The sequence below is a fragment of the Oryx dammah genome, unplaced genomic scaffold (genome assembly GCF_014754425.2).
Source record: "Oryx dammah isolate SB20612 unplaced genomic scaffold, SCBI_Odam_1.1 HiC_scaffold_22, whole genome shotgun sequence".
Classification (NCBI taxonomy): Eukaryota; Metazoa; Chordata; class Mammalia; order Artiodactyla; family Bovidae; genus Oryx; species Oryx dammah.
In genome coordinates this window covers 27062716-27088585 of record NW_024070206.1, presented here as the reverse complement: position 1 = coordinate 27088585, position 25870 = coordinate 27062716, and the positions used below count along the sequence as shown (strand labels likewise).

Genomic DNA, 25870 nt, shown 5'->3' with positions numbered 1-25870 from the left:
GCTATGAGCTTCTTGCCATGACTGAAGACAAGCCTGAGCAATGTGTGTTCTCTGGATATTGTTCAGCTCTACGTAGTTGAATACAAAGGTACAGCAGTCAGTTTCACAGCTGGTAGTCTTTCCAAGGCAGCTCATTGGAGTTTGTAGTGGGACACTGGCAGTTTCCTCCTTGCTCCTGAATCTGTCAGCATACTTAAAATAGTTACTGGCCCTCCTGAGGCAACAGCCAGGGACCTCTAACCCTAAAGAATGTTTTTACAGTTCTATATCAAAGGTTATTTTAGCACTGTCAATATAATAGAACTGAAAGGCATTTTCCCCCCCTGGAATAATAATTCTCCAAAGCTGGTGAAATTAGAATTTAGAAATAAAATGGAGAGTAACCTTAGGTTATACTACACAATTCTACCGTCCCACAGTCTGCCTCTTGGGACATGGAGATGAATATAGTTGCCATCTATAAAACAAAAGATCGGGGATGTACCATGGATATTTCTAACATCTCTTTAATCATTTCTAGATCTGTTATTCATAATTATGTGGCACTCTGCAAGTGGGCATGGTATATAGATACTTTATATGTGTGTATCTGCTTTGGATAAGCTATAGATGTTCAGTCCACAAATACTTACTCAGCACTTTCTTGGACTGTTAAACCAGAATAGTAGAATCTTAGAGTTAGCCAACTTATGACAGGTGGACTTGTGGCCTTTCTCGGACACTGGCAGAACCAGCTCATTCCATTTTTGAACATATCAGAAAATGTAAAGAAAACACACTTTCTTTTTAGGGGGTGAGGGAGAATTTAATACATTCACCAAATTAAATGAAAGGACAAGAATGTACTGTCAACACAACTTAAGACAATTTAGAATCATAAACAAAATGTGAGGTAGACTGACTAGTGAAATTCACCAAATTTTGGTTAAGAAACTTTACAGTAATAAAGTAACACAGGTGCCTCCTTTTCAAACAATCACAAGAAGCAATTGCATAAATTACAGCCCAAAAAACTGAATACAGCAATTCTCATTGTAAGTTTACATTCAGTATTAACCTGTGTGAACCCTCACATATGGCAGGGTTTAACAGGTCTATAGATCAGTTATTCTGCAGGCCAAGTGAACACATTCACACCATGATATTCTAAGGGCTGGCGAGGCTCGAAGTGGAACACACCAGGGGTTGTATTAACCAAATCATGGTGGTCTGTGCTTGTGCAATTTTATCCTTAAAGGAGAATGACCTAACATTCTCTAAAGAATTATACTGATAAGGTGATTTTAAAAGATCCAAGCCTTAGTAAGACAGACACTGAAAAGAATAGGCAGGTCAGTTTAAATTCTCCATCATCAGGGTGATGGTCTTTTGGCTTTATTCTGGCATTTCTCTTCCACAGAGTTAAACAGAATTTAAGAGATGATAATCATCTGATTTTTTCAGAGTGTAGCCCTAATAAATATGGAGTCTCCACAGCTCAAATAAGTACTTAAAATTTTTTTCTTTAAACTGAAGCCATAAAGCCAGAAGAAACCCTGAGAGGCCATCTGCCCCAGGAACAGCTGTTTTAGGATTATTTCAAGTATTTTATTTGCCCTATATAGTAAATATTGGAATATTGCACAAACAGTGGGTTTCTTGATATCATCTGCAGTAGGCCCTTTCAACAAAACAAGTGAAATACATTCATATCTAAATCAGCCTGCTTCAGAATGTACCTCTTTGCCAAAAGTTCTGCTGTACTAAGAAATTAACAAGTATTTTTAAAGCATATATAAGGCAGGTCCTCTTTAAAGATCAATTAAAAATGGAATTTTTAAAAGGAATTGTTCATTTTAAGATAATATACAACAAAAATAGCTATTAAAACCAAGAGATATGAAATCATTTTCAGATTAGTACATTCTATCTTTTCACTCTCTGTAAACTCCGTATCACAAACTAGTAAAGCTGGTCAGGTAACACTATTTATTCTGAGTGAATGCAGGCTTAGCAGGCCCTTCTCAGTAGTTTCATTCCTTAAACAAGACATCTATTCAAGTAAAAATGGCTGTGTAAAGTGGAGATAAAGTGAAAGTGATATATGGGCTAATAAGAAAAATGTCAAGCCATCAATGAGAATTGAAGTAATTTGGAAGAATCAACTTCCAGTAAACTTAGTATGTTCTAGAACATTGTCTAGAAATCTGTTTTTGATTAAAATATGTGGTAAAAGTCTGTATAAATTTATGCCTTCTACTGTTGATACTGAACAAAGATCCCCTGCTGATTTTTGAGTCAAAAAGACTTAAATGGAATTCTTCTTTACTGCACACACACACTCACTCACTCACTCACTGGTAGAATTAAGTAAAACAGCATTTCTCTATGGCTCTGTTTCCCATTTCAGCAGTTTCTGTGGTATTGTCAGTATAAGGCAGCTAATTCAGTGTATCTTGGAAAGGAAACTCTGCTTTAGTCTTTGAAACAAACTGGTTCCACTCCACATAGACGCTTAGCCTGCCTGACATTTAGCTTTGCTGGTGCCAAATGCTTAATTCCAACCCAGTGGAGTGGGTGTGGGGTGACTGCTGAAACCTTAATTGGCTCAACTTTTGAATCAGGTTTTCCTTGTACAAGATTAATCACTGTTCATATTCTCACAGGCATGATGTGCTTAAGAGACTGGAAACATTTTTAAAGAATGGATAAAGCAAAAGAACTTAAGCCAGGAGAATCTGCATAAATACACACAACGCCTGCTCTCCATTTACTAACGTGTTTGTTCAGTTTAAATAGTAAACTTTCAACTCCTGTGGAAATTTTGCCAAAAGTTTCAATACATACAAGATTATAAATCATAAACTAACACTGCACAGAGAAAGACAAGGCTACTTTTTTTTTTAAATACAAATATCTTCTACATTCTATCATTTCAGACCCCTGAGTAATACTGTACCAAAGTACAGATCTGAAGAGAAACTGAGGGCTCAGGCCTCAAATGTTAATCTTCAATTAATTCCACACCAATGGCATGAGTCTCACATAACACATTCAGGCTTGCTAACGCCAAGAGTCAGTTTTCCCCCTGACAGAGCATAGTAGAAAAAAGCAACGCAGCGTCCATGCGGTTTCTCCACAGTATTTCCTACTCAGGCTCCCGTGGGCAGACCACATCTTGAGTTAATTGCATAACTACCTAGGGTGGAGTTAACCTGAATTTAAGGTCCTGAAACTGGAAGTGAAGGAAAGTGATGCCCCCCAGAGATCTGGGTCAGATTTGGGGGTGGGGGGGTTTCTTTGGAGAACAAATACATGTTGCACTTTGCTCCACAGTGATTGTACTTTAAAGGAAAAAATTAAATCCCCAATAATTATTTCTGCCCCACCCCATCTAGGCATCCCTCTGCTAGTTTTGGTCTCTTCAAAAGGTCATACATGACGTCCGGTGAGAAAGTAGAGCGGCTTGTCGTCGCTGCTGTTGGCGGTCTGGAACTCATCCCGGAGGCGGAACTGCCACTCGTCCTCCAGCTCCAAGCGGACAATTGTTTGGCGCAAGGAGCTTCTGTCTTGGCAGATGACACACAGGGTAGCACCTTCAGGAGAGAGCAGGGATGTGTCTTAGGCTCAGGGGTTGAAAGGACTTAAGAGAACCTTTCTTGCCTCCCTCTGATTATATCCCCTAAGCGAACACTTTTGAGAACCAACGTATAAAAGTAACCTGTCAGGACTGTTCATTTGATTATTTACTTTGAATAAAGAAACTGATACAAATACCAAAGTTTGAAAGAGTGTAAAGCGAAGGCCCTCCCAACCCCACCCCACCCCTTCTTCTGTGTGTGTGTTAGTTGCTCAGTCGTGTCCAACTCTGCAACCCCATGGACTTTAGCCCAGCAGGCTCCTCTGTCCATGGAATTCTCCAGGCAAGAATATTGGTGTGGACTGCCATTCACTGCTCCAGGGGATATTCCTGATCTAGGGATTGAGCCCAGGTTGCCTGCATTCCAGGCGCATTCTTTACCGCTGAGCCACTAGGGAAGCCCTTCTGCTGTGGTAACCAGCATTAAAACTCGCGTTGTAAGGTTCTGTGAGTCCCGCCGGATCAAGGGCTCTCAGCCTTGGCAGTGGGGGCCACAAGACTATTGTGGGGCTATTTTGTTCTCGTGGCATGTTTAGCAGTGTCCTTGGCTTCTTCCCACTCTGTGCCAGCAGCACCCCACCCTGTGACAACATGAAATGTCTCCAGATACTGCCAAATCCCCCCAAGATGCTTCCTCCTGTCCCCCCCCCGACACACACACCTCCAGATGTGTTTTATACACACACTGTTCTCATAAAAATGGCACGCTGTACGCAACATACTGAACCTTTTTTCACCAACCTCAGGAGTCACCTTATCAAGGTTATTTGTGATGCTTAATCTGCAGTTTGTTCTTAAGCAAACCTCTGTATGCTACATACCTGTTGAAGCAACTTTGGCTTCTATTCCAGAATCGTAGCTCATTAATTTTTATTGAAATTAGATTTATATGAGAAGCATTTGCATTGCATCATTCCTATGTAAAATTAATAGCAGCGACAACATCTTTAAACCTGGCTATATTTATCCACATTTAGCCTAACTCCCTTATTTGAAAAAAGTCAGTGCCCCAGTTTCAAAGGAAAGTATTCAGCTTACTGGCAAAATGATTGTTAAAGTGCTCTTTTATGGTTTTCACCTCTGCATTCTGTCCAGTGGGAACTAACAGCACTCACAAGCAAGATGCTGAATTTGATTTACCTTTGAGAAACTTAAATTTCTTAAGAAGATCAGCACCTACAAAAGAGTCACAGAGGTACAAGAGGAGTCCACCGAAGCACACCCCTTCACAGTTGACGTTGCTGGAGTGGGGTCTGGAGCTGATGTAGCATACGGCCACCTGCAACCACCAAGCACAGAGCACACTAGCATTTCAGAAGCCAGTAAAACCTCTGCATCGTCAGGTGAATGATCCGTGCCTGCCTTTCTAGCTGTCCCTCTCAGGGTCAGGTAACGGAGACGTGTTTTATTGGAACTTAAGGGGGCTGCTTATCTGAGCTTTGTACTCCCTTTGTGTGTCATATTTTATACCTAAAGCTTCTCTTATTTCTCATAATAAAGCGTAGTTATGAGAAACTGCCAGATGCAGAACAAGCCCCTCTACCTGAGCGCCCCGGCCCCTCCCCCTTTACCTCTGGTCCAATGTTAAGGTAGCAGTCGATGGCCAGCACGGGGCTCCGAAAGTTTCGGATAGCTTTGGGGAAGAGTTTGTAGGAGGCGTGCTGCAGGAACTTCTCCAGGAGGAACTGTGCAGGGGCTGCCAGAAGGGTGTGCTCACTGTCGGGAGCACAGACATACTGTAGGGGCAGGATGGGCGCCATGCTCTCTGACACCTGGAATCAGAGCCAAAGGAGTGATGGGAAATGGCACTGTGTGACCCCCGCCAGGAGAGCACGCCTGCACCCTGACAGCCCGCAGGAAAGGCAGCAGCACCATCTTGTCATCCTGGGGTTCTGAAATTCTTCCCGTTGGATTAAACGTAATTTATACGCAGCAAGGGCCCGAGCAAATTTTAAAGGAGGCTTCTTTGAAAGTTTGCGCATTTAGCATGTACATTGTAAGGACCAACAGAAACCTTTTTACAGCACTTTTTTACAGCACTACTGGATGTGGATGGGTTAAATCCCATCCTGTCAGCACCAGGAAAAGAGGTCTTTAAGCTCCACTGGACAGTCCACGTGCTATAAATGATTGTGCATGCCCAGTCGAGTCCATCTTTTCCAACTCCGTGGACTGTAGCCTGCCAGGCTTCTCTGTGGGATTTCCCAGGCAAGAATACTGGAGTGGGTTGCCATTTCCTTCTCCAAGGGGATCTTCCCAACCCAGGGATCAAACCCGTGTCTCCTGCATTGCAGACAGATTCTTTACTGCTGTGCCTCCTGGGCAGCCCTATAAATGATTAGCTACCAGCAGATCTTATAAACGGAAAAGGGTAGGCCCATAGAATTAACCCTTAACACGTTTTGATCTGCCTTACTTTAAAAATAAAACTGGCAAAGGACCATGCAAGCAAGCAATTTGATTTACATTTCTCTCACCTGTTACATAAAGAATGTAAAAAATGTTAACTTTGCCAGTTTATAGAACACATTTGAAACTAAAGCTTTGATGGAGTTAAGCCTTAAATCTAAAGAAAGGTAATTTGTTGAAATTTCAAAATGTAGGTTTGGTTCTAGATGAGTCTTCAGGGAAACAAGGCTCCAGATTTGACATTAAGAGGGGCCTCCCTTGTGTCCCCTCACTTTTAAGTGGCACGTAGTTAATGCCGGTACCAGGAAGCAGATATTGAGGGATCATCGTATTTTCAGCAAGAGACTCAAGCTTGCCAGCTTACCATGATCTTTGGTTTAATGATGAAGTCCCTCTGCCCGCCAACTTGCACATGTTTCTTCATGAGACTGAAGTTGTTAAAGCGGCAGATGAGCAGTCCACTGCTGTTGGTTCTCAGGTTAAAGTCAACGTCTTCACAGAAATACCTAAATTAGAACCACAATGGCAGGTTCCATGGACTGTCACCTCTCAGCTGTGCTACTTACAGAGACAACATCTGTGGCAGATGTTAGGTGACCACCTCAAAGAGAGCTGGCCTTTCCCCCACATGGGGCTGGCTCCGTGAACACTGGCTTGTGTTGTAATGCCCTGATGGGGGCACTACAGTCATTAAGGAAGGAGCAGTGAGGTGACTGGTCCCAGACATGGCACAGCCCCTTACTTAGGCACCCCTGAACTGAAACAGGACCACATACTCTATACTCTCGTGGGACAGGAGTGCAGAGCTGCTCCCATTGTTAACATCCTGGCTGCAAACAGGATGAAGCATCTGCCAAATTTAAAACAGAAGTGAAATCGCTACAGAATATTGTAAGAGCTGCAGCTTGGGGGTTGACTTAAGAGGGACTTGCCCCCTCTGACATTCTTCTTGGCCATTTCGGATTTTCTGGGACAAGTGCATAGTTCATTCGGGAGGCAAGGCCAGGGCTAGCTGGCTTTTCCCCACAGGATCCAGATCTCAGGGTCTTGCTGACATCTCAGGAAGTGACTACCTTCCGAGTTCTGAGTGAAAGGTTAATCGTAAATAGGTTTATGGGTCCACACACTGATTTCCACTGATGAAACACTTTGGTCCCTGTTTCAGTTCTTGTGGAATAATAAGATGACTGAAATCTAAGCATTTCACCCTGCAGCACTCATGACTGAGTCTGGGTCAGTTTGAACAGTGATGATGGGGCACCTGGGAGCTTGCGATGCCCCATTCTCTGTCCATATAAACAGAATCTTAGTTTCTCAGAGACAGGAATAAACACATTACAGAGGCTGGAGCTGGGCAGAAACAGTAACCGGGAGGATGTGCATCCAGGAGCCCAGCTTACCTGTTGAAGTCGTACTGCACGTTCTGAGTCAGGTCTATGTTGAGGAGGATGAAGTCGTGCACGTGGCACCTAGAGAACGGGACCTTGAGGCTCCGAGAAGTCAGCCTGCTGCTCCACTTCTGGATGCCCAGGATCGCGTAGTGCACGATTTTTGGTGTCGCCTCCATGTGCTGCAAGACACTCTTCAAGGACACATTCTTACTGGAAACTCCTGTTTCCATGGGCTGGCTATGAAATGCAGAGTTCGTTTACATAAGAGATCACTCAGTATCACTGAAGACATGGTCACTTGGGAAGAGCTGACACTATGGTATTAATATCTGTAAAGGACACAACTAGCTGGTTGACTTTCTCTTAGTCTGGAGTGGACAAGGATGTCAAGCCTGGTTTTCATGCTGCTGATCTAGAGAAGCTGCCTTCCAGAGGTGAGCATCCTTGTGTGTGTCCAACTCTTTGCTACCCCATGGACTGGAGCCTGCCAGGCTCCTCTGTCCTGTAATTTTCCAGGCGAGAATACTGGAGTGGGTTGCCATTTCCTCCTCCAGGGGATCTTCACGACCCAGGGATCAAACCTGCACCTCCTTCACTGGCAGGCAGGCTCTTTACCACTGAGCCACTAGGGCAGTCCCCTGGGGGTGAGGCTGACCCCTTAAAGAAAGAAATCCAGCCCATTTTCAAGGTGAGTAATGAACAGGGAGTTACCAAAGAGAGGCAGCCAGAGGTTAGGAGCACACAGGTGCTCTTCCCAGTCCTGGTAATTACAGTATAATAAAGGAATATTTCTCAATGTCCCTGGCTTCAAATCCAGGGAAATGAGGGCACAGGATCACATGTCTGAGCTGGAAGGGCCTTGAGACCATGTGGCACAGTGTTTCACTGGGGCTGAGGACATCTGGGCTCATTTACTGCATAGGACTTTTCCAGGTTTAGCATTTCATGGTCCTCATGGATCCCCTCACCTCTGCGCCAGGAGGAGAAGCACGTGTTTTTGGCCCAGTCGTAATTTTATAGGGGATGGAATTGAGACAGAGATGGAATAACTTTCCTTTTCATCCAGACAGTTAGGAAGAAGAGCTAGGGCTAAAAACCATTCCAGTTCAGAAGCCAGTGGTCTTTCTACATAAACCACAGTGTCTTTCAACAGACTCTTACAGCAGACCAAAGCTGCGATAACACAAACAGTCCAGGAGTTTAATGGCATACCAAGTGTCTAGATTTAAAAAATCCCTAAGTCGCCGCAGAAAGTGCTGGTGAGATTAAGTGGTCTCAGATGGTGGCTCTGCTCTGGGAAGCTGTGCCCCTCGTTTACTTTCCTGTGCCATGATGGCCACGGAGAGGACCTGCTCGGTGGCATGTCACATTCCTGGAACTGCACAGAACCGCCCCTACCTAGTCTGCTCCTGAACACTGTGAATGTTCCACAGGACACACGAGTCATCCATCACGACGATGAAAGGCCAGACACACTGGCGTTTAACTCCCAGCTCTTCCAGGCGGTTTCTCTCCAGCTCCAGGTTGTGATACGACAGCTCCTTAATGAGGAACCTGGCAGCACCTGGAAGGCAACATGAAAAAGGCTGGGACGTCCCCCTCTCAGGCGTGGCGGAGGCCCCACAGACATGTCACATTCTCTCCATACGCACGCGTGTTCGCCTGGTGACTGTACACATCGGGGTTGACCGGACATCCAGGAAACCGTTTAAAATGCAGACTCCGGGAGCCCACCACCAGAGGCTCACACTAGTGGTGTCTGATGAGGGGCCAGAGACCTTTTCACTGGTGATTGGTTAACTGCACTTTGAGGAGTGCTGCTAGAATCCCTGTGCCTAGGCTGCCCCACCTGTAAGAAGGCGATGATAATGTCTACTTCGTAGACTGTTGTATGGTGCTCAGGACAGTGCTGCACATGGTGAGTGAGTGCGCAGTGTTAGCAACTAAGATGATGACCATCAGGAATTAGCCAGGTTTTATGAGTGGGCCACGCTAAAAAGAGGCTTCCCTAATGGCTCAGATAGTAAAGTATTTCCCTGCAATGCAGGAGACACGGGTTCAATTCCAGGGTCGGGAAGATCCCCTGGAGAAGGGAATGGCAACCCACTGCAGTATTTTTTTTCTTCCACTCCAGTATTCTTGGAGAATCCCACGGACAGAGTAGCCTGGTGGGCTACAGTCCTTGGGGGTCACAAAGAGTCAGACACGACTGAGCGACTAACACAGACCCTAAAATGAAACAAAACAAATAAAGAAGCTCAAAAAACCCCAGTTAAGTCCATGGAGGAAGCAGGAAAATAGTTTGAGTAGATGGAAGGTAATGCTAGAGTTTAGGAAAATCCACCAATACCTTTTAAGAGCATTGTGTGTAATACTTTGCATTATAAGGGCCATATATGAAAAAGCCTACAGCGAACATACTCACTAGTGAAAACCTGAAAGCTTTTCCTTTAAGATCAAGAATAAGACAAGGATGCCCAACTTTACCACTTCTATTTAACATAGTACTGAAAATCCTAGCCAGAGAAATTACACACACACACACACACACAAGTCACCCGAGTTGGCAAGAAGTAAAATTGTCTGTAGACATGACTTATGTGAGGAAAACCTTAAATATTATACACATGCACATGTTAGAATAAACTCAGCAGAGCTGCAGACACAAAACAACACAAATTAGCTGTGTTTCTATATGATAACAATGAACAGTCTAAAAGGGAAATTAAGAAGTGCTTCATTTTCATCAAAAAGAATACCTGGAATCCGTGTTTAACCAAGGAGGCTAAAGACCAGTATACTAAAAAGTACAAAATACTGCTGAAAGTGTTTCCAAATAAGTGGAAAGACATGTTCAGGGACTGGAAGGTGCAATACTATTGACAAATCCCACAAAGAATCCACAAATTTAATACAATCCCTATCAAAATATCAGTTTTTCTTTTGTTAGAAAAATTCATTTTTAAATTCACATGGAACTTCAAAGGATTGTGAATTACCAAAACAATCTTTGAAAAAGAACAGCAAAGCTGGAGGTCTCACACTTGACTGATTACAAAACTAGAGTAACCAAACCAGTGTAGCAGTGGCATAGAGATAGACATAGACCAATGGAATAAGAATACAGAGCCCAGAAACACCCTTGCGTATATGATCAAATGATTTTTGACAGGTGCTAAGACCATTCAAATGCGAAACAATGAAGCTGGACCCTCACCTTAAGGCTGTATAAAGAAGTCAAAATGGACCGAAGAGCTTTTATAAAACTCTTAGAAGAAAACATGGGGGAAAGCTTAATGATACTGGTTTTGGCAATAGTTTGTTGATTTGTTGGCTATGACACTAAAAGCATAGGCAACAAGAGAAAAAATAAATTGAACCACATAAAAATTTTAAACTGTGCAAAGAACACATTCTTGTATGGAACAGGAGAAAATATTTATAAACCTTATCTGATAAGGGGTGAAAATCTAGAATATACAAAGAACTACAAGTCAACAACAAAAACCTTACTAAAAAATGGATTCTCCAAAGAAGACACACAAATGGCCAGTAAGCAAATGAGAATATGGTCAACATCACTAACCATTAGGAAAATGTAAATCACAAAATACCATCACATACCCATTAGGTTGGCTACTAACAACAGCAGCAAAAATTCCCAAAAAACAAAAGTGTTAGTGAAGATGTGTTAAAACAGGAACCATTTTACATTGTTGGTAAGAATGTACAAGCCACTATGAAAAACAGTATGTCAATTCCTAAGAAAAAGTTAAAAGTGGAATTACTGTGTAATTAAGCAATTCTACTTTGGGGTATATACCCATAAGAACAGAAAGCAGGGTTTTGAGATTTGTGTTCATGTCCACAGCAGCAGCATTCACAATAGTCGGAAGGTGAGGAGCAGACCAAGGGTCCATTAGTTGAGTGAATGGTAATAAAAATGGGGAGTTAACCTTTGATGTTACTGAGTCGGTTTTGCTAGATGGACTAGAGTTCTGGAGACTGGTTGCATAACAATGTGAATGAACTGATGAATGCTGAACCCGTACACCTAACACTGGCTAAATTTTGTGCTGTTTTATCAATTAAAACAAAAAAAAAGCTGCTTCATTTGCGTATATGTTGGTTTCTCTCCCCAGATGATTACAAAAATGGCAAAACCGGCACGAAACAAATTCACTCAAATCTAGGATCAGCAAGTACTTTCTCCTAAAGGTCAGTTAGGCACAGAAAGGTGTGAAGGTCATGTAAATATAGAGAAAGATTTTAGTTAAGTTTGGGGATATGTGTTTTTGGGGAAGGATAAAGGACCAAAAATATGTGAAATTCTTACCTCATTTGATGTTAAGTGATGGGAAATAAAATTACATTAAAAATATAAACCTGTTTGGAAAATATTTTAATCAATATTAAGGCTAAAACTTAAGGAAATGAAAAGGAATGAAATGGAGAACAAGAAAGGAAGAGTCTTAAGAAGGAAAGGGGAGAGAGACCTGGAGAGAAGGGCCACCTGGATCCAGGGCACTACTCGGGTCTTTTCTGCCTTCACTCCAGAAGTGGGCTCTAAAGCTCTTCTTGATCCTCAGCCCTCCTGAAGCTCTGCCTCGAAGTTCCCACTGAAGCCGACGTGAAGTGAGTGAGATGCAGGGAGTGGGCAGAGGGCAGAGCTCTAGGACACTGGGTCCAGTTGGAGGTCTCCTGCCTTCAGGGGTAAACGAAGGAGCTCTGGACCTCTCTCTCTAGTTCCTCCTCCTGCTCTGTCAGTACACTCAACAGCCAGGTGTCCCCTTGAGAAATCAGCCCACTGACCTTGAACCCCGAGAGGAAAAGCAGGAAAGACTTCGAGGCACTTTTAAGATGACTGCCATCGGCAGTGATGGTGCTTCCAGTCCCCAGCTGTACAGCACCCCCGAGAACTTGCTGTGTGCCTTTAAGATCAGCGATGACCCCCAGTGATCCCTCCAGACCTGGGTCTGAACTGCTAACCACCCCTGCCTCCTCTGACTGTCCTCCTCTCTGTGAGGTCCCTGCTGCCAGCCGGTAGCGAGCAACACCTGCAGCCTGTGCTGGCCAGAGTCCCAAGCCCTCCCAGGGTGCTCAGTGTATCAGTGACTTCTTTGGATGCTGGTCCTCAGAAGTTAAAACATTCTGCAAGACTGCAGATAAAGAGAAATGAAAACTCCTGTAAAGAGGAGTCAAGGGCTTCCCTAGTGGCTCAGGGGTGAAGAGTCTACCTGCCGACACAGATGCAGGTTTGATTCCTGACTGGGGAAGATCCCACACGCTGAGGAGCAACTAAGCCCGTGTGCCGCAACTGCTGAGCCTGTGCTCTAGAGGCTGGGAGCCACAACAGCCCACGTGCCGCAACCATTGCCATCTACATGCCCTGGAGCCCATGCTCCGCAGCGAGAGAGTAGCCACGGCTCACCACAGCCAGAGAAAAGTCTGCAGCAACAAAGAGCCAGCCCAGCCAGAAAGAATTTTTTTTTTTTAAGAGTCAAAAGTCCTTTGGTCCACAGAACAAGACACTTCCTAGGGCCACGGGACCCTCTGGAAGCCTGAGGAATGGAGCTTGGCACTTTCTTCCCAGCTCTTGCCCGGCATCCCGCGCGCCCCCTTACCCACGCCTGCGTTATTGAACATGCCAGGAAGCACCAGCATGATGTGGTTGGGCCAGTATTTGCGGTACAGCGGCATCTCATACTCTTTGACCACCAGGAGGTGCAAGTGGCTGATGCCCTCCATGGCGTGAAAGAGGTTTAGAAGTCCGTGCTCGTGGCGACCGCTGGAGGGGGTGAAAATAGGGCTCTTGACCACATTCAGATTCTGCTGAAAGAAAAAAAAAAAAGGCCAGAGGCCAGAAAGAGAAATTAGATCCCTTAGATACTAGATGCTTATAAAACTGGCTCTAGCACCTGAGGCCGGCTCTATCCCCCACCTTGTCTGAGACCAGTGGCAGCCGCATGCTCTCCAGGTGCTTGCCCTGCTTGCTGAAGACAAAGTGACTCTCTTTGGATTTGGGAATGATGAAGTAGAGCTGCACCTCTTCTCCCAGCATGGAGGACGAGAATGTGAAGGCGTGGAGAGTGGAATCGGACATCTGCATTTGCAAAGAGCAAAGGGAGGGCGTGTAAGCTCACAGTTGGCAAGCTTCCAGGCTGCTCCTCTCAAGATGGTTATTGATAGAGGCCAGCTGTCCTGGGCTTCTACCTCCCGCCAGACCTGGCTGTGCGTGCAGTGTCAGAAAAGGCAAACACTTCATCTTTTAGTGGCTGACACGAGATCCAAGCTTCTCACCCCAAAAGCCTCTCTGAGGGTGGTGCAGTGACTGCTGCTGAAAACCACGATTTCTCACCTTCTTAGAACCACTAGTGCTCAGCCCTGCAGAGGTCCAGTATACTGTGAGGTCTTGCTATGCAAACACTCCCAAAGGTGCCCAGTTACGGGGGGAAACGCTTCTCTGTGCATGTGTGTGTGCTAAGCTGCTTCAGTCGTCTCCAGCTCTGCTACCCTTTGGACTGTAGCCCACCAGGCTCCTCAGCCCATGGGATTCTCCAGGCAAGAATGCTGGAGTGGGTCGCCATGCCCTCCTCCAGGGGATCTTCCTGACCGAGGGATCCTCTTCTGAGGGGGTCAGGTCAAATGATATTTTTCCTAAATAAACTATTAAGACTGACATTATTAAAACAGCCCTGTGGGCCCATCTTTCCCGGCTACACTGGAAGCTGAAGATGTCTGAATGGTCACTTACCCTAGAACTCTGGCTTCCAGAAGACTTTTGACTCATCCAAGCCACATACAAATATAACCTCTTTTTTAAGTTGCTGGAAAGTTCACACACTCTCTCATAACCCACCTCAGTGAATAATTATATACAGGTCTTTACAATGCAGACAATATTTGGCCTAATGAAAAGAGAGCATCACTAGTGAGCAGGCATGAGATGAATCCAGGTAGCCTTCCCAAGAGGTTCAACCTAAATATTATATTTCATAGAAAATAATATTGTAATAACTCCCCTTAAGATCTCCTTCATTCTGCTTCACAAGTATCAGGCAGTACTGTAATCACACAGAAACTAAATAGAAGGTTTTTAATATACTGTCTAAAAAATGAATTTTCTAATGATTTATAGATCAGGAGCTTGTATCATCTATATTCCATAAAGCATTGCGAGCTGATTTCCAACAGTCCACTGAAAGTTTTCAGTGACACAGGAAACCATTTGGGGTATGAAAGGTAACTTCTATCAGAAGAGCAGAAAGGCCAGTACATCCTTCTGGGTTCCCTGGGGAAAATGGAGAAGATCAGATCCTCAAGCGTAGCAGCAAGTCTGGGGAGGAAGCGGGGTGCCCACCCAGCACATGCTATAGAAAGGAAGAGTTGCTCCAGATGTTCAGGGCCAAGCGCTAAAGGTCAAGAAGATAAAGTGGGGAAGCAACGTGGAGCTCAGCCCCCACACAGGCGCTGGAGACAACCATCAATGGCTGCTTTCCCATCCTCTATGCCTAAAGATGCTCTAGCCAATGAGGAGAGCAGCGGTGCGGGGTACTTGCTCAGCTTCCGTGTTCTACCTCTCAGTGCTCTCCAGATAAAAGAGCACACGCTGACTCCTCTGTGTGCCTAGTGGGCAAAACCACCCCACGCTGGAGTAAGAGGGAGACTGGGTCTGTGCAGATCACAGCTCACAGGGCACACCCTACGGACTTGCAGATAGTAACACCATCTTCATCAACAACCCGAAGGAGGGAAAGAGACCCTTTTGCCAAACATACTGTAATATCCAGCTTTTTCAGAATCACAGACATACCAATTACTTTCTAAACACAACACATGAAACCATTTGATTAAGTGACTTAAGACACAAGTCAGTTTCTTTCTCTCCCCTGCCTATAATCCCAATAAACCCAAAGTCATTTTATCAACTGCTTCATGCATTCTGCTCACAAATGAGTGGCTCCATCTCATAAATAAGCTATCCTTGGAAGTTCCCTGATGACCCGCCTTAAGAATCCGCCTTGCCATGCAGGGGACGTGGGTTCGATTCCTGGTTGGGGGACTAAGATCCCACATCCCTCGGGGCAGCTATAAAGCCCACAGGCTGCAACTACTGAAGCCTGCACTCTCTGGAGCCCATGCACTGCAACTTCAGAGTCTGTTCACAGCAATGAAAAGATCCTGCATGTGGCAACTAAGACCCGACACAACTAAGTATTTTTTTAAAACCAAACAAGCCATCCTTTGTCTAGGGCTTGAAACTGGGGCTTTCCCTCTCTTGCACACAGAACCCAGGCTGGGTAACAGGCAGGAGCACAGGGGCTGCACCTGGGAGGCAGAGGTGAAGTCCATGTACTGGTGGCACTGTTCACAGTGGTGGAAGGTGTTGTAGGCCGCATACTTGGTCAGCATCATGGACATAGTTTCTCGTTTCCGGGGCTCCTCAGCTTTGGGTTCCTTTATCGCTTCTGTGTAAAAAGAGACAAAACACCTTCCCATGCTGTGTGTGAAGCCCCTATGCCTCGGCAAAAAGTCCCCCACCCCCAGAAGGGCTTTTCCTAGGATTCTGCGGTTTATGCCCTAAGAGGCAGCTCTGAAAATTACAAGGTGACCTTGCTGTTGTTTAGTCGCTAAATCACGTCCAACTTTTGCAAACCCATGGACTGTAGCCCACCAGGCTCCTCTGTCCATGGGATTCTCCAGGCAGAAATACTGCAGTGGGTTGCCATGCCCTCCTCCAGGGGATCCTGCTGACCCAGGGATCGAACCCACGTCTTATACATTGGCAGGCGGTTTCTTTACCACTGAGCCACCCAGGAAGCCCAAAAGGTGACATTCATGTGAATAAAACGAGACATGCAAAGGAGTGTGACAAGCTGCTCTCAAGGAGTAAACGGCCCCAGGTTTCCTGCCCTCATTTAGGTGAACCCTCGACCTTCAGGCTCCACGTACACTGACCTTGTTTGACCCCTGCCAGCTTCTCAGTATATACCAGGCTCATCGAACTGTACTTGGGGTCGTGCACACTGACGTCAAAGGGCATTTTACTGAAGCTCTCAATGTCAGGCCAGGGTTCGCCCTCTGACTGGCTCACTTCACTGCTTTCGCTGTGATCTAGGCCAAGAAGGAAAGTGCACAGAGCAGCCCAGTCAGACCGACTGGCTGCCCTCCCTCCCTCTTACCCAAGTGTCAGGGAAACATACAGCCCAGGTAGGTGGACAAAGGCCTTTCTGAGAAATGAGCTCCCGAGTCCAGGGGAGAGGGGTGCAGAGTGTCCTTCAGACCTGCTGGGAGGGATGCTGGCCCTCACTGGTCCCCATTAGCTTCTACACACCCAGCCCAGAAACTCCCAAATCTAAGAGATCCAACAGTCTCCCAGCCCGACCTCCAAGTGTCCTTAAAATCTTGTTTGACTTTGGATGATCTGAATCCTATCACAAGAGTTTTAGTCATGGGGTTTTAAGATGCTGACAGCTGAAAGGATTTCAGGGGCTCATTAAGCAAGATTCACAGTGTGGCTTATTAGAATCCACTGGAGCTTGTAAAACCCCTGTGCTCAGGCCACACGGCCTAGAACCACCTTCCTTAGGCACTTGTTGTCGTATTTAAAGCTCCTTCAGTGCTTCTAACATGCAAACGAGGTTGAGAGCCTGGGGCCTTGGATTTGAGTCCAGGCCACTGCCCCTGCTGATCTTGTGACTTCACACCTGCAGGCACCTTTATTTCTTAGGGTTCCCTGATTGTTTTAAGAAGTCCAGATGGCATATTGAAAGTGCTAACACCATGTGGCAGGCACATGGTGTGTGTCCAATAGGTGATATTTGTTATTAACAATAAAAACTGTAAGATCAGCTTAGGACAGTGTAGAGGGTGTGTGTGTGTGTTAGTTGCTCAGTTGTGTTCAACTCTTTGCAACCCCATGGACTGTAGCCTGCCAAGCTCCTCTGTCCATGGAATTCTCCAGGCAAAAATACAGGAGTGAGCTGCTATTCCCTTTGCCAGGGGATATTCCCAACCCAGGGATCGAACCCATGTCTCATTATGTCCAGATTTTTTAAACCTCATTATGGCAGATTCTTCACCATCTGAGCCACTGGGGAAGCCCTCAAAAGGAGAAAGAAAGAAAAAACTCCCCTCTGCCAAAAGCCCACAAGCTAGAAGCACAGCTATTACCTTTTAAGCACAACACTATTTTTACATCCTGGACCTTTTTAAAGTTTAAGTTTCATTTAAAAATATGCATTGTATTTAAAAGTTAGAGCTTATTCTCATTTAATAAAAACACATCCCCATGCCTCTCCAGTGCACCGCTGCATTCACTGGCACCAAAATGAGAGTGAAGGAATAAAGCCAAACTAACAGTGCCGCTCATCACAAAGGCCAGGTTTGACTCTCACAGCTGCAGGCCCTGTAGTAGAAATGTGAGATGAAAATTAAAGGCATCGTTCTTCCCAGGAGCCTAGGAAGTGGGGGTCAATGGGATGACGGCCCCTCACTCCTGGTCAGCTTGGCTCTGCCTTTGCACTGTAGCCCTGCCTGCTCTGGGCAGCCCCCGGGGTCTTTCAGTCCCCTCTGTAGTGGCCTGGGGTCTGCTACAGCTCAGCCAGGCACACAGACAAGGAGATGTGGACGGGAAGACAGGACTGTGTGCGTTTGTCTGGAATCATGCATGTAAACTGCAGAGGATGGAAGTTGAATCGAAAGCCATAGGAAGATGATTAAACATGGCTGATTTTACCTAGTCTGGCTCTGAACTAATCTATCCCTTGGGCTAGTCACAGGACAGGTCCAACTGTTTAGGAAAAGCAAGCGAGTGGAGTCTCCAAGGGCTAATGTGATGGACAATGCAAGGCCTTTTTCTTCTCTGGCTTCATCTTTCAGGGCTTGGGAAGAACGTCTACTCGTGACTACTCCTGCCCCCACCCTACCCACCATTTCCTCCTGCACCATAGTCCCTCTGAGATGCGAAGCCACCCTCCCCTGGCTGCAGGGCTAATGCTGGCTGACCCCTGCTCATGCCCACGCTCTGGCCCTGCTGGACAGGCTGAGGGGAACCGCCTCCCTCACAAGTGACAGCAGGGTGGCAGGGCCAAGAAAGGGGGCAGGAGGTGCAGGCTGGGGATGGCCTGTCAAGCACCAGCCCCTCCACCCTTCTGCCAGTCCCAAGGGGCTGTTGATGGCGCCAGGGTTCTGTCCTGCTCAAGGAAGTTTTCCTTTGGGTAGTAACCCATGTACCTTCACTCGCAGCCAGCAGGCAAAGTATAAGGTTACCCTGATGGAGTATAAATCGTGCCTTGGACCCTTAAGCCATAGAACACCGCAGTCTACTAATTTTAAATCTGAGCACTGTCACCACTGAGCCGTGAACCCACCTGACGGGCTTTATAAGATGCCTCTGTGCCCAGCGACTCGGGGGACACAGTGGGGATCAGGGTTCAAAGGAGGGGAAGTCACACCCCGACCTAAACGGCCACTGCATCTTACAACTCTTTGCTGGCTCCTGGCCTCTAATTTCTCAATCACCCTGCACTAACCCCGCGGAGGCCGCGGACAGCCCCGGGATGTGGTGGTAATAGCGCGCACCGCCATGCCCAGCGCTCACCGGTGTTGATCTCGGCCTCGTCGTACACGTCCACTTCCAAGAGCCGGATGAGCATGCGGAAGAGGAGCCTCAGGAACTGCAGGTAGGAGCCCGTCTTCCCCACCTGGGGCGGGTATCGAATTGTAGGCGGGGAGGGGGAGGAAAAGAGAAAAGAGACGTCACACCTGGGCTCTGAGTGGGGCCTCGACGCCCCCCGACCCGGGACACCCTCAACCCCAGACGCCGTGCCCCCACGCGCTGCCTCTGACCCCCCAAGCCCAGAACCCCTGCCCCCGCGCCCTACCCCGACCCCCAGACCCCGCAACCCCAGACCCCCGCCCCCGCGCCCTACCCCCGACTCCCGCAATCCCAGACCCCTGCCCCCGCGCCCTACCCCGGATCCCCCAATCCCAGACCCCCGCCCCCGCGCCCTACCCCCGACTCCCCCAACCCCAGTCCCCCACCTCAGCCCTCCCTGCCCCTACCTGGGGGGGCCCGCTCAGCAGGAGCCGGCGCGGGTGGCAGGCCCGCGCGCCAGAGGCGGGGTCGGGCGGGTTGCCATGGTCGGCGTGGTGCGGCCGCGCGGCCGTCCAGCGGCGGTAGTAGAGCGACTGCTCCTCGGGGCCGGCGTTTGCCGGCGGCGGCGGGCGCAGCGGGCTGGCCCAGGCCACGTCGGGGTGCGGCAGCAGGGCCGCGGCCGCCGGCAGCTTGCCGCCCCGCCGCGCGCCCAGAAGGCTGTAGGCCGCCTTGGACAGGATGACCACCGGGGGCAGCGCGGCCTGGGGGGGCCGGCCGGCCCGGCCCGGCGGCCCGGGCCACGGCAGCGCCCCGGGCCCCGATGACGACGGCGACGGCTTGGCGGTGGTGCTGCTGGCCAGCGGGGGCCCCAGCGAGTCGCACTCCTGCTTTAGGGGCTCCCCGGGTCCCGCCGGGCCTGCCGAGGGCCCCTCGTCCAGCCCCGCGCTGGGGACCGGGCTCCGGAAGCTGGGCGTCGGGGGCGGCTTCTGGGACTTGTCGGCGGTGCTGGACGAGCTGACCCCATTCTCCATGATGGAGCCTGAAAGAGGACCCACACGCCGCGCTGTCACCGCCGCCCCTGCCCCGGGGGAAGGCCCGGGGGTCCAGGCGGCGCTCGGGCTTCGGGCCGCCGCGCTGCCCCTGGCGCCCTGCCGCCCCCCTCGCGCCCCCTCTTCCCCGCCCTGGCTGCTGGGTGGGCTCGGAAACGGCCACTTATTCCCAGTTTCCTCTGGCCGGCCAGGAGAAACCTGGACCCACGTCCGATCCTCCCCACGTCTTCAGGCCGCGGGTAGTCCCCGCGCCCTGGGACCGACCACCCCGCCGCCTCCTGCTGCTGCTTTCCATCTGCCCGCACGTCTTTGTACACCGCGGGTTATTAAACTCTCCTCTGGTCACGTCGTTTGGATAAGCCATCCGAATCACTCCAGAACCCTGACCAACACACGCTCCACACCCAAGTCCTGTCCAGTGGCACTCGCCTCCTTCTGGGGTCCCAGGCCCCACCCTCCTGGATGTGGACAAGCTCCCCAGGGTGCAGCCCTTTCCACAGATGCCCAGACCAGACCGGCGTGGGAAAGCGGGGGGTCAACCTCCTCCCTCCATAACCCCCAGGGCCTGAGATCTGCTCCCCTGCAGCCAACTCACCCCAAATGTCCCCCACCCCTACCCTTCCCTGGTGGCTCAGACGGTAAAGAATCCGTCTGCAGTGCAGGCAGGATACCTGGGTTCCATCCCTGGGTTGAGAAGATCCCCTGGAGAAGGGTGTGGCAACCCACTCCAGTATTCTTGCCTGGAGAATCCCATGGACAGAGGAGCCTGGAGGGCTACAGTCCATGGGGTCACAGAGTCAGACACGACTGAGCAATGAAGTGGTTTGAAGACAAACCAGAATCGAATTGCAAGACTCTTGCTCAGACTGGTGCCTCCCAGGCATGGGGGCAAATCCCAACCTTGGGAGCTCCTAGGTGAAGGGCCAGTAACCAGAGGCTTGTGACCCCATCACCGCTGCTCAGCTGACTTCTACGTGATGGTTTTCTTCTGCCTTCAAGGCCCTTGGGTCTTCTGGCCTGCATGCCTTGGGCAATGAGCACCCCCTGAGGGACCTGAAAGTCAGCTGGAGGCTGGTGGGGTGGTGGGTAGGGTGGTGTGTGTAGGAGGGCAGCACCTGGGTCCTCCAAGATTGGGGAGGGGGAACTCCAGACAGCAGAGTTCATGAGAGCAAGGCCAGAATCCAGAGTCTGCGGGGCAGCTCTCCACGCAGAGGGGAGGGAGGGGCTGATTAAGGAGCCCAGGGAGGAAGTGGACTCTAATCACCCCACCCCACTCCACCTTCCTCCTCTCCCTCACTGATGCTGGTTGGTGTGGAAAAGCTTCTGTGTGTTCTTCCCCTTCCTTCTGTTACCCTTTACCATCTTCCCAAACTCCCTCCTTTATTCTGAACTGGCCTACCAGGCAGAACTGGGGAGTCTGTCGTTAGAGGCTGGGGGTACAGCCCTGACCCGTGACTGAAGCAGACCTCGGTAAAACAGTTCTCATGCTCTTCCAGGCACAGATACCTGCCTCCTCCATTCGGAAGGGGGGTGTGTGTGTGTGTCATGAGATAAGAGAAGGGAAACACGGGGCAGAAGGAACATGAATGGTGGTTCCCTCTGTTGTGGGATTTTCATTTTTCATCTCTCCTCTATACTTCATTACATTCTCCAAGTTCTCTATATTACACTCTATTATAACTTTCACAATCAGAAAAAAAAAAAAGGAAATAATGCTGTTGGGGGGGTAAGTTGCTTCAGTTGTGTCCAACTCTTTGGGACCCCATGGACCATAGCCCACAAGCCTCCTCTGTCCATGAGATTCTCCAGGCAAGAATACTGGAGTGGGTTGTCATGCCCTCCCCTAGGGGATCTTCCCTACCCAGGTCTTGAACTGATGTCTTTTATGTCTCCTGCATTGGCAGGCGGGTTCTTTACCACTAGCGCCACCAGGGAAGCCCTGGAAATAATGCTGCCAGGCACTGCCATCAGCCACACAGTAACATGATCAGAGAGCAGTTGGTAGGCTGTAGGCTGGATCATCCCAATCAACCAGTGGTCCCAGAGTAGCCTTCCGTATATAAACACTTGCCATTTAGGTACTTGGGGGAAAAGTCACTCATTCATTCATTCAAACAAACACATACTCAGTGCCAGGTACTAGGCCAATTAGCACAAACCACTTCAGGGTCCCAAAGGAAAAGAAGGCCTTTGTGCAAATATCAGATGCGTAATATCGATGAGATGATTAGGGTGCAGAGACTAGGAGACGTGGTGTTAGTGAGGATTCATGAAATTTACTTATTGTATTTAGCCTATTGGTCAGGAAGATCTCCTGGAGCAGGAAATGGCCACCCACTCCAGTATTCTTGCCTGGAGGATCCCTTGGACAGAGGAACCTGGCAGGCTACAGTCCATAGGGTCACAAAGAGTTGGACATGACTGAAGTGACTTAGCATGCAGCGTGCACGCATGCATTTAGCCTATTAGCAAGCTCTTCATTAAGTGCTTCCCAGGCAAATGTCTTGTAGCTGCTCATAACTCACATTTGTCAACTATGTCTCCCCAGGACTGAGGTCTGGAGGGGATGCCCAGATCAGCCACCGCTGCTCTGAAAGCTGGATGGGAGTCAGCAGGTGCCTCTGCTTTCCCTACTTCTACCTCTTCCTCTCTCCTGCCCCAACCCCTGGAGAGAGAAGGTACTGACCTGAAGTTCCTGTGACGGCGCTGCTGTTACTCTGGGGTCTCTCCAGGTCAATCAGCAGCTCCTCGGTGTCATTCTCGCTGGCCGCGGCTCGCTCTTGCTCCTTGCCACTGAGGTCCAGGGCAGCAGTGGGCCCCCGGATCACCTCTTTGGACACGTAGCAGCAGGCCAGCCCCATCTCCTGCTCCAAGGCCGTGCGGGTTAAGTAGCTCGAATCAATTAACCGGAGGTCACAGTACTTTAGAGACCTGCACAAAGTAATGGTGTCTTTGGTGAGGCGCGAAGCGTTTACGTGTGGCTGACAGCGGTCAAAATGGTGAGCTTCGGTGCCAGGTAATCCTTGATGTAAACCTCAGTGCTGCTGCCTCCTAGCTGTTAGAGCCTCGGGACAGTCACTGCACTTTCTCCACACATGGAATAGAGTAACAGTGCCCAGTGGACAGTTATTGCAAGGAATGACTGACACGACACAGGCAATGTGTTTAGAGCAATACCCAGTGGGCTGCCCTGGTGGCTCAGACGGTAAAGAACCTGCCCACAATACAGGAGACCTGGGTTTGATCTCTGGGTTGGAAAGACTCCCTGGAGAAGGGAATGGCTACCCACGCCAGTATTCTTGCCTGGAAAATCCCATGGAGAGAGGAACCTGGTGGGTTACAGTCCACGGGGTCGCAAAGAGTCAGATATGACTGAGCAACGTTCACTTAACTCACAGCAAGCATTCAGTGAATGCTGTGACTATTCTTGGGCTTCCCAGGTGGCTCAGTAGCAAAGAATCCGCCTGCCAATGCAGGAGACTCGGGTTTAATCCCTGGGTTGGAAAAATCCCCTGGAGAAGGAAATGGCAACCCACTCCTGTATTCTTGCCTGGAGAATCCCATGGACAGAGGAGCCTGGCGGGCTACAGTCCATCAGGGCCCCAAAGAGCTGGACACAACTGAGCAACTAAACAACAACAATGACTATTCTTGCTATTGCCTTCCAACCCACAGGCCCCAGATCCTTGAGGGAACAGCAGCCTAACAGAGACACTTCATCCAAAAAGCTCCTCATTGGGGGCAATGCTTCTCCTCTCTGCCTCTCTCGCTGCCCAGCTTTCATGCATAAACACTTCTCCTCCGGGGCTTCTCTCTCATTCCCCAGATTGCTAGGCAATCTCTGGAAAGTTGAAAGAATTCAAGAAGGCTAAATTTCTTATATCCTCGAGTAAAAAAATTGCCTTCTCACTTGCCAACTGAAGGAAGTGGGTGAGCATCAGCTAAGTTTTAACTGTCAGCTCAGCCAAGCAACAATGGAAAATGAGAATTAGTGATTCACATCGTACCTGGGAAAGGTTTCTCCAAGAGGATCTTTGCCAGTTAATATCACAATACAAGGCAGACCTTCTAGGTCCTGGTACGTCCGAGGGACCCATTCTTCCGCTTCATTTCCTCTCCAGGTCTGTAGAAGGGGACCCATACGATAAAATTAAACCCCTCATTGAGTTTCCACCTTTTTTGTTTCTACAGTCAGATTTTACACACATCTGTGCTTCCAAATGACTTCCACTAAGTGTGTTTGTGTGTGTACATATATTTTAATTGCTACTGAAAAGAATAAACCAAGTACTCGTGGGCTTTCACGTTATCTCAATAAGGTAAAACAGGAGATCTTAATGAATATATCATCTATTAGCCATGCACATCAAAGAAATATACAATGTGAAATATCCCACCAATGGTACAAACCTTACAGAAACTCTACTTAAACTACCTGACTCAGTGCTTTTAAGTACAACACTTTCTTTGTATAATGGAAAGATTCTTGGGATTGATTGATTGAAAAAGACCATTTCGGTTGTAAATGACTAATAAAATAATCACAGCAAAACTTATATATAATCACCTCTATACATTAACTGAAATGTACATATACACACATATGTATATCTTTAATGAATGGAACAATTTCAAATACAGGAATTTATCAAGAGGAAGAAAATCTCAACTTGAAGGATGCTCAAAAGTGAAAAGATCTTACAGATTTTTTTTCTATTTTAGAGCAGAAAGAAAATAAACCATCTCTTAAGTGGATAAGGTGATTTCTATTACTTTTTATGAAGTGTGTAGCATCTAACTGGGCTTTATATCAGCTTTCTAGCAGGAATTATTATAAGAAATGAACTGACATTTCTGATGTTTTGGGGAACAAGAACTATGAAGTGAAGTATCAAGAGATGCATATAATGTTATTTTAAAACAGACAGGAATTTCCTTTGCTAAAACCAACATGGGATAAAAAGAAATATATCAGGCAAGATATGATATAATATAACAGAGTTTGGTTACAGGTTGTTGATGTCTATAAAAACCAGTCTTGGAAATAAATATACCCACAATTACTTCAAGTAAAATGCATACAGTTTGTAAAACCAGAAGAGCCCCCAAACCTCAATCTTTTGTCATATATTTTTATGCCAAGGAGAACTCAGTGGATCTACATAACTATTTGTAAGTTTGAGAGACTTTCTATGTCTTAGAAAATCAATCTGTCAAAAACATTAAGACATTAGCAGAAAGTTTCTCCCCACCCCCAATTCAGTTTTCCATATATCTTCATGTCAAAGGGAACTAGAACATTACCTAAGTCAAAACAAATAATTCCGCAAATAAGAATCATTTTACTCATAAACCTTCTTGTTGGACTTATGAGATCCCTGAATATACTTAGGTCTCCCCAAATATACTTCATGGTTCTAGCAAGAATGAGGTTGGGTTATAATGATGGAAGAATAGAAGTCATGTTTTATAAGGAGAATTATTTTCAAAAAATGATTAAACAGATTCCACTTTTACTCTTGAGCAATCAGAGCGAGACAAACCCTCTATATGTTTTCCTGTCACATTGTTACTTATGATGATGGATGGCTGCCGTTCTTCTACTGGTCTATCATGCCCTCAGGGAGCTTTTCCTAAAGAAGCAGTTAAGACAACACGAAAGACTGAGAGAGCATTGACTTAGGGGCTCCTATGGGGTTCAAGGTCAAGGAAATCTAATGAAAGCTTCACAGGCCTTCTGGACACTAACTTAGATATAAACTTATATCCTTCCAAAGTACTTATCATCACTTAAGAGTTAACC

General features: G+C 47.5%; 1 protein-coding gene and 1 long non-coding RNA gene across 3 annotated transcripts in view; one reads left to right on the top strand and one right to left on the bottom strand.

Moving 5' to 3' along the window:
- Positions 1–3760, top strand: LOC120881129. Its single transcript, XR_005725222.1, has 2 exons — positions 1–88; positions 3378–3760. It is a non-coding gene; the product is annotated as an uncharacterized LOC120881129 (long non-coding RNA).
- The window catches only part of GREB1L (GREB1 like retinoic acid receptor coactivator), a 122138-nt gene continuing 97051 nt past the window's right edge, over positions 784–25870 (bottom strand). For both annotated transcript variants that reach the window (XM_040264709.1, XM_040264710.1), the window contains 14 exons: positions 24075–24190; positions 22754–22998; positions 19486–20057; positions 19022–19124; positions 16378–16533; positions 15748–15887; positions 13361–13522; positions 13044–13248; positions 8818–8983; positions 7429–7656; positions 6393–6534; positions 5191–5391; positions 4760–4898; positions 784–3575 (listed from right to left, as the gene is read on the bottom strand). In XM_040264709.1, the coding sequence (XP_040120643.1) occupies positions 3412–3575; positions 4760–4898; positions 5191–5391; positions 6393–6534; positions 7429–7656; positions 8818–8983; positions 13044–13248; positions 13361–13522; positions 15748–15887; positions 16378–16533; positions 19022–19124; positions 19486–20057; positions 22754–22998; positions 24075–24190 (2739 nt within the window). In that variant the 3' untranslated portion in view covers positions 784–3411. The remainder of the gene's footprint in view (positions 3576–4759; positions 4899–5190; positions 5392–6392; positions 6535–7428; positions 7657–8817; positions 8984–13043; positions 13249–13360; positions 13523–15747; positions 15888–16377; positions 16534–19021; positions 19125–19485; positions 20058–22753; positions 22999–24074; positions 24191–25870) is intronic.